The 9,238-nt window shown below is 44.6% G+C and overlaps 1 protein-coding gene across 4 annotated transcripts in view; it reads right to left on the bottom strand.

Annotated features, from left to right (window-relative positions):
* Positions 1 to 6,080, bottom strand: part of LOC145393038 (uncharacterized) — a 72,110-nt gene extending 66,030 nt beyond the window's left edge. For all 4 annotated transcript variants that reach the window (XM_080267377.1, XM_080267375.1, XM_080267374.1 and 1 more), the window contains exon 1: positions 5,537 to 6,080. In XM_080267377.1, coding sequence (XP_080123503.1) covers positions 5,537 to 5,561 — 25 coding nt within the window. In that variant the 5' untranslated portion in view covers positions 5,562 to 6,080. The remainder of the gene's footprint in view (positions 1 to 5,536) is intronic.
* Positions 6,081 to 9,238: the final 3,158 nt, after the last annotated feature.

Genomic DNA, 9,238 nt, shown 5'->3' on the forward strand with positions numbered 1-9,238 from the left:
ATATATAGAATAGCTGTATGTCTATCAGTCTGCTGTCTCTGTATCAGTTATTCTATCAGTCTATCATCTGTCTATTTATCTATCTGTTTGTCTGTCTGTCTGTCTCTCTGTCTGTCCATCTATCTATCTTCTAGAACGTAAATGCATAATATGGCCTGTAATACTGCTCTCTGTATTTTATCTCTGCAAACAGTGTCGATTTTAAAATGTAAAAAAAAAAAATACAAAAGACATCAGGGAATAATATGCATGAAATTTTACTGGAAAGATATGCTGGAAAACCTCCTAAAGGAATGAGAATACGCGTCCAGGAGGGAAAAATGGATGCATGACTGAATCCTTGAAGAATGTTATGTGGAGGTGGAGGGAAACATGAGGGGGAAATACTTTGAGATTGTTCAGGCAGGTGGAGGGAATGGCAAGTAAGTAAGAGGATGTGTGTGAATGGGGGGAAGGAGAAGGTGACTTTACACTGGTAGGTAATTTAGCATTTTTTAAAAATCTGTAAGTATTCTTATCACCAATATGCAACACATGCTTGGATCCCCGACTCTGGACATGAACTAGGAAGTCTGTTTCCGTAGTCCAGTAGCCCGTCCAGTACACACTAACTGAAGGTTGGTGACCAACAACCCTCAAACATCATCATCAGTAGCGTTACATCTACCCAGTGTCTGTGTCACAGTGTGCAGGGAATATCACATTCAACACAGGTAGAATTGCATTAGCATCAGTGTTTTAATGACATATTAGTGGGGCTTTAAGCCACAGATCTTGGAATACTTTCCAGAGGCGAGCAGAGCCATTAAGTGTTAAGAAGAGTAAAACAAATAAGTTATCAGCCACTGTTTAAAAGTAGTTCGAGAGAATTTCCTAACCCTCAGATGTTCAGAAGTTTCCCAGAGGTGAGGAAAACCGTCTGCCGTTAGCCTTCGTATAACTGATAACATGTCGGCTGCCGTTTTAGGGTTAAAAAGGAGCAGTGTAAGGCTTGTTAACGTAATGTAGAATCTCACATTGCTGCAAACAACAGCAGAGATCGAGCACGTCAACACCCAGTCCCTGGCCCAGTGCTTTTTCATGGTAGCATGATGGAAAGTGAGAAAGAGTGCTAGGTCAAGACAAATGCGTCACTCCTCACTGCTGCACCTGCGTCTGTTTGTTTGCCGAGTTGGGGCGGGGAGGAGGAGGAGGAGAGACGAGAGAGCTTGACAGAATATTGAAGTTTATGATAATGACTGGCTTTCTTCTTGTGTGTTTTTTTTTTTTTTGATGAATTTGGACTGCATAAATATCAGGACATGCAAACCACTTTTGTTTTGTTGTGTTGTGTGTGTCTGTGTGAGTATGTATGTGCCTTTTTATTCATGTGCATTTTCTTGACAAGGAGAGACGGAGAGGGAGAAAGGAGGCAAGAGAAGTTGAAACCAGTGGAGGGAGGAGAGAGGAGATTGAGAAAGATTGGAATATATCTGTCTATCTATCTATATACCTAGGCTGCTTCCCCCAAAGAAAGGGAGGTAGCCGAGACAGGACGACACACTCCCAGTTTACACATCCACACACACACATTCATTGGCATCTTAGCCCCAAGGGGAATATATATATACGGTAAATATACTGTATATGCGATATATATATATATATATATATATATATATATATATATATATATATATATATATATATATATATATATATATATATACACACACACACACAGATTAGAATAAATACTGTAAAGCTACGGCCATGGCACCGATCAACACTCACCTGAATATTAACCAAGGTCTCTTCTTTCACGACATTTCCTCGGACTCTCTTTCTGTCCGTGTGTCCGTCTGTCTGCGGTTTGTGGCTGTGTACACCTGATACCTTCTAGAATAGTGGTGTGTGTGTGTGTGTGTGTGTGTGTGTGTGTGTGTGTGTGTGTGTGTGTGTGTGTGTGTGTGTGTGAGAGAGAGAGAGAGAGAGAGAGAGAGAGAGAGTTTGTATCTGTGTGTGTGTGTGTGTGTGTGTGTGTGTGTGTGTGTGTGTGTGTGTGTGTGTGTGTGTGTGTGTGTGTGTGTGTGTGTGTGTGTGTGTGTGTGTGTGTGTGTGTGTGTGAGAGAGAGAGAGAGAGAGAGAGAGATTGTATCTTTGTGTTTTGTGTGTGTGTGTGTGTGTGTGTGTGTGTGTGTAAGACACGTAAGACTTAGACTTCATACTTCTAGTCGCCTCGGTGATTTCGTAACATATCTTTCTTGGTGATTTATTATGCCTGTGACATGCATTTATCCCCTCTTTGCATTACCGGAGATAATTACATAAATGGCATATATACGAGAATATCATGAAAGAGGAAATTGAGAAGTGATGCTCATACTAAATCGGTAAGAAAATGGTGTTATGAAGACTCCTACGCCACTTAAAAATATAAACGAAAGTGGTGTGTGTGCGGTTTAAATGGGGCCTGTCTTGTTTGTTAGCATTCTCTCTCCTTTATGCCTTCACTACCTGTCAACCACGTTTCCTAGCTTAATCCAGTTTCATCTAATCTAGTTTAATCTAAGCTTACTACCTGCGAGCCACACTGCCTAGCCCGATCAAACCTAAACTCACGACCTCTCACTCTCTTGCCAGACTTAGCAAAATCTAACTTAACCTAATCTAATCTCTTTATAGTTCATTCATTTTAATTAGGAAGAGATTTTCGTCCTTTCGCTGCCCACTTCCCAGAGCTTAGTAGCAGAAAAAAAAAAAAAAAAAAAAAACATTGCCACGGCCCTTCATCCCTTCTACTGTACAGCATTTTTCGTTACTAACACCATAGGCTATTCTAATGTTGGTTTTTGGCTACAGCTCAACATTCAAGATGGAAAGATGACAGTTTGACGCCCATGCAAAGTGAAAAGAGAATAATCCAACCCGGTCTAACATCCTCACTAGCTAACCTAACCTAACGTAACTTAACCTAATCATAGCAATCCAAACCAAGCCAAACCTAATCTAACCTAACCTACCACTTTCCCTTCTTAAAGAAACCTGTCCCAGTTTCTGATTTTAGTTATGGATGGCGTTAGATATTAATGATACCGAAGGTCAAGGGGAAAAAAAAGATACTGCAACACTAACGATGTGACGGCATGCAAGAGACAGAAATGATGCTCTGAGGCTTTTATGGAGCCTGTATTGTGTGGCTGAAATTATGAGGACTATTGTGAGCTCTGAATGTGGTGATTTGAAAGTAGAAGGGTGTTATGAATGAGGGTGAATGAGTAAGGCTGTTGTGGATGAGGATGAGTGAATGTTGTGAGAGTGTGTTGTGATTGCACTGTAAATGTTTTATGACTGAGTTAGGGTGAGTGAATGTATTCTGAATTCGTTGTAAGAGAATGTGATGAGAATGTTTTGTGTGTGTGTTGTGAGTGAGGATGCCTGAGTGAGCTGAGAGTAAGGATGGGAGAAAATGTGTGGAATGGTTTATGAATGAGTGTTTTGTGAGTGAGTGGGGTTGTGAATGTGTTGTGAGAGCGTGTTATGAGCGAATGTGTTTTGATTAAGGGTGAGTGAGAAAGCGTAAGTGAATTGTAAGGTAGTGTGTTGTGAGTATGGGGTACAGATCTAATTTCCACCGGTGATGACTCCATGCTGGGCTCAGCGGTGTCAGCAGTCGCATCGTCACTAGATGCATTGAAGGGACGCCTTCACATGATGACACAGATAAAAGTGGACCGCTCCACTGCCTGGTTGTGCACACGTGTCCCAGCTCCTCCATATCCGCCGAAAGAATGGTAATGGAGAGCAAGAAAAGGGCAGCATCAGCCGATAGTCCACTGGGTACACATTCACTTGAACCTGGGGCCACATCACAACCACAGCTACAAGCCCCTCAGTACGAGGAAATATTGTTAAAGAATTATATTCCTGTTTTCTCCGATCTCCACACGATCTTCTTCAGCTCAAAAGTTTTCCCACTGAATAGTTTAGATATAGCCTTCTTTAACCCCCACATAAAAAGAGAATTTAAAGTTGCATATTATCGCTTAGGGTTAGCAAAAATAGAATGGAAATTGACATAATTCTATTGTGAGAGTGAAGAAACTTTATCCTGAGGCTATAGTTCTTTCACTTGAACTTGCCTCAGATTTTCGTCCTTTTAGCTACATTTTATTTTATATATCTCAGTGGCAGAAAAAAAAAATGTTATTTCTTCACACTCCTTCCACAGCACTTCTTCGTGGCTAGCATCATATTCTAACATTCTCGATGGAGAGACCGCATTTTAAGTTAAAGTGAAGTGAGCATAGTGAAACTGAAGTAGTATAGTTCCTACAGTACTTATGTCATTAAATGAGAACTTATGTCCACCGCCCATGTTGAAATATGCCAGGGATATCACAGTCAGGACAGGTGTGATTCAGCTATTTTCTCCTGCTGCATTCAGACTCTTCTACTCACTTCAGGAGAAACACACACACACACACACACACACACACACACACACACACACACACTCACACACTGGATGGTTATATGTAGCTTTCATCAATTCCTTCATTACCTGGCGTCCGACTCTCCCAACCATGATGTAGTCAGAATAAGTTACCAAAACGGTATCTGACTGAAATGATTAAAGGTGTGTGTGTGTGTGTGTGTGTGTGTGTGTGTGTGTGTGAAGGGCATTATGAAAATGGATTGCTAATTTTTTCTTGTTGCTGTGGCCCAGGCTTATATGAACGTGAACTCGATGGACTACAGGCTGAAATTGCCTCATCCTGCAGGCATCTATAAAACCAGACAGAGGAGCCGCTTCCTGGGGACAGGGAGGGAGGTGGAGGATGTTTGTAAAACCGTGCAAAGGAGTCACCCAGTTATTTTGGTGCCACCACGTGAAGGCGTTCCTCTCCAGCACGGAAGTGAGTTGATTCTACATTTTTTTACAACCTACCCCAGTCTCTAGTCCACTGCTGTGTCCACTTGACCACCATCTTGAGTGTTTCGTACCCAAACTTTCATCCTAGTGCTCTTAATACTAAATGAATGTGTGTGTGTGTGTGTGTGTGTGTGTGTGTGTGAGAGAGAGAGAGAGAGAGAGAGAGAGAGAACTTTGCCAAATCAGTCTCATCCAAAGTCTGACTGTGTACAACTAGACGTCTTAATTCCGGAGGAGTAGACGCAAAACGCTTTCATGTCGTCTCTCCTTCGCCATCAGTCTACCATCTCTTCAGCTTACACTACCCTTACTCATGTACCTCTCCACCCCATCCCTCCCCCTCATCCTTGGTTTCCTCATCTACCTTACTCACATACGGTACACTTTCCTAGTCTTTTTCTAGGCCTTCATTCCCTCCACATTGCCAAACTTAAATATTTTTCATGCAAATAGGAAAGTATTATGTTCAGCCGAGAAAAATCCTGCTTGTTAAAGTGTTATAAGGAAATAGAATGCCGACAGAGTTCATCTTTGTAGTGTTTCATGAAAGAAAGATCGTAAAAAAAAAATTGTTAAACACTGAGGCTAACAGAGAGAAAAAATGAGCCTGCTTTAACCTACCGAGCGCTGCCTCCTTATCGTTCATGGTTGTGGTGTTAATTCCCTCTCCCTTGAAGTAACTATTCGTTTATCCTCCTCGTGCCACGGAAACAGATGGCGGTGCAGGTGTTGGCAGGGCACAGACAGGTGGTGGCAGAGCAAAGGTGTTGGCAGGGCACAGCTGGTGGCAGGGACCAGGTGTTCTCAAGGCTCAGGTGATGGCAGAGCACAAGTGGTGGCTGGGCACGGGTTTTGGCAGGGCACGGGTTTTGGCAGGGCACAGGTGTTGGCAGGGAAGAGGTGATGGCAGGGCACAAGTGATTGCAAGACACAGGTGGTGGCACAGATTCCTGACTCAACGCTTACAAACACCACAACACTGAGTCAAGGATATCCCAGTTTGTTCTCAGCCAGGTCGTCGTGCATTACTGTACTCCTTTGTACTCCTTGGTACTCCCTAACGCCACACCTGCCACACCAAAATATCGCCCTGGTGGTATTAGGTAGGCAGGCAGGCAGGCAGGCAGGCAAGAAGGAGGAAGAACGATCGAGGCAGGCAGTGTGGCGGTAAGGCTGCAACTGCGACTGAGAGAGGGATATCACTAACACCCTTACCCTCCTGGCACCCCGCCCGGTTCGCCTCTCTATAGCCCCCGCCCACTGCCTCACGCCCACACGCACACCTACACTCACACCTACACTTTCATCTCGCCCACGTCCACGCCTACACCACCACCACCACCATCACGAGGCTTTACCAACGTCCTTCCCGTATCCTTGTGTGTGTGTGTGTGTGTGTGTGTGTGTGTGTGTCTGTATCTATCTATCCATCTGTCTATCCATCTGTCTGTCAGTGTCTATCTTGTATCTATCCATCTACCTATATCTGTCTAACTACCTAACGACCTATCTTTCTTTCACACACACACACACACACACACACACACACACACACACACACACACACACACACACACACACACACACACACACACACACACACACACACACACACACACACACACACACACACACACACACACACACACACACACACACACACACACACACACACACACACACACACACACACACACACACACACACACACACACACACACACACACACACACACACACACACACACACACACACACACACACACACACACACACACACACACACACACACACACACACACACACACACACACACACACACACACACACACACACACACACACACACACACACACACACACACACACACACACACACACACACACACACACACACACACACACACACACACACACACACACACACACACACACACACACACACACACACACACACACACACACACACACACACACACACACACACACACACACACACACACACACACACACACACACACACACACACACACACACACACACACACACACACACACACACACACACACACACACACACACACACACACACACACACACACACACACACACACACACACACACACACACACACACACACACACACACACACACACACACACACACACACACACACACACAAGCCCCCGTTACCTGCCACACCCTGACAAAAACTCCAAAAAACTTATAGTGAGCAAGTTTATTCTCTCTCTCTCTCTCTCTCTCTCTCTCTCTCACACACACACACACACACACACACACACACACACACACACACACACACACACTGGCACGGTATAAGCTCAGTGGAGTATTTTTAGGTTCGATTTGTAGGGCGCCTGCCAGTGTGATGTGTCCTGCCCGTCCCCTCTTCCCCACCTTTCTTCGCTTTCTCTTTTTTTTTTCCCTCCCTATCCTCTCTTTTCCTCCCTCCCTCTTCCCTCGTTTTTTCCCTCCTTCTCCCCTCCATTTCTCCTTCCCTATCCCCTCTTTCGCTTCCTCTCAACCTTTTAGGTGTCTCCTTTCCATCCCTTTCTCTCTCTCTCCCTCACATGATCCCTCAATCCCTTTCATCTCCCACCTGATTTTCCTTCACCCACTTATCCTTCCCTCCCTCTTTCTTCTTCCTACTTATCCTCTATCCTTTCCCCTCCCTCCATTTCTTTCTCCTCCTTCTTAACTCTCCTTCTTTAATCCTTTCTCTCACCTGCCGCCCTCCCTCCCTTCCCTTATTCTCCCACCAAACTTTTCCCCCTCATTTCTTCCCGCACACTTACTGTCTCCCTCCTTCTCAGTCTTCGACTCTTCTTCTTCCCCACCTCACCTTGTCTGTTCCATCCTGTCACCTCCTCTTCATTTCCCTCACTTGAAATCTTCCTCCCAGCCACTCTCACGCGGCCGCTCCCTTCTCATCCCATCTCAACAACACCCCTCTCTCAGTCCATCCCTGAATCCCTACCTCATTCTTCTCTTTTTCCCTCCATCCTTTCCTCCCTCCTTCCTTAACCTCCACCTTACCACCTTCTCTTTCCTTCATCCTTCCCTCCCTTACTCCTCCCCAATTTAACCGTGTGGCTTCCTCCAGCTCCCTGATCTAACCTTACCCTCCTTCCCTCCCTTTCCTTTCTTCCTTCCTTCAAAATCTCTCCTTCATCTCCTTCCTTCTCGCTTGCCTTCCCATTCTCGCTCTCCTTTAGCTGAATCTCTCCCTTTCCACCTCCCCCTGGCCGGTCGCTCCCTGTCTCCCTTGCATATGCGTGTCTGGCCACCTCTAAACAACTTGATGTATGGTGTGATGTTACTCTTTTCTCCGTGGCCCTACGACACACACACACACACACACACACACACACACATACGGTATTATCTCATATACCCCACTCGTCACCGCCCACACGCCCATCACAAACCCGCATCTCTCTCTCTCTCTCTCTCTCTCTCTCTCTCTCTCTCTCTCTCTCTCTCTCTCTCCTATGCACTATATTAGGATTAAGGCCGGACCACCTCGTAGGGACCGTAAGGTCTGTGTGGTCTGTGTATCTATGTAACTCTATGTAACTCTCTCTCTCTCTCTCTCTCTCTCTCTCTCTCCAGTGTCATTTACCTTAGTCTAGTCGACCCTCCAGCCTGACTACACTTGGACATTAGGCCTAACTGAGCTGAAAGGGTCAAGGGATCTTGGTTAAGGTAGACAAATGCACTACAACAAAATTTATACGCAATTTCCAGTCGTTAGTATATTTCATTTTATAAGAAGGGGAAGAAAAGAAGAATGGAGAATCTTCCTAGTGACTCTTGTTCTTCCTACGAAAATAAATAAGAGGCTACGGGAGGGGATTAATCACAACTGTGCATTTCAGCCAGATACGATTAGGTGACATAATAATTCACCGCACCACACTGGTTAGCCCCTTGATGTAGACGACGTATTTTAGTGTGTGTGTGTGTGTGTGTGTGTCTGTGTGTGTGTAATTTGGATAGAAAAAAAAAAAAAAGCTCATCAGGCTGAAGAGATTAAAGATTTTAGGGAACCTGGCAGGAAGCTGCTGTACGTTTAATGTTAATCCTCTTATCATGAGATGTGGATATTTTTTGCTCAGAATCCACAGGGGAGAAAGGCAGGGTGGAAGGAAGAGACGAAGGGGAATATAAGAGTTGGAATAGAATTGTGTGGAGAAAGAAGAGAAGAAATTTCTGATAAATCGAGAATGTACAGTACAACAGAGAAAGAGAAGTACATAATTCACATACAATCTTTAATACACACACACACACACATAAACAATA

The sequence above is a fragment of the Coenobita brevimanus genome, chromosome 23, assembly GCF_032717465.1.
Source record: "Coenobita brevimanus isolate Jiangsu-jjx chromosome 23, ASM3271746v2, whole genome shotgun sequence".
NCBI lineage: Eukaryota > Metazoa > Arthropoda > Malacostraca > Decapoda > Coenobitidae > Coenobita > Coenobita brevimanus.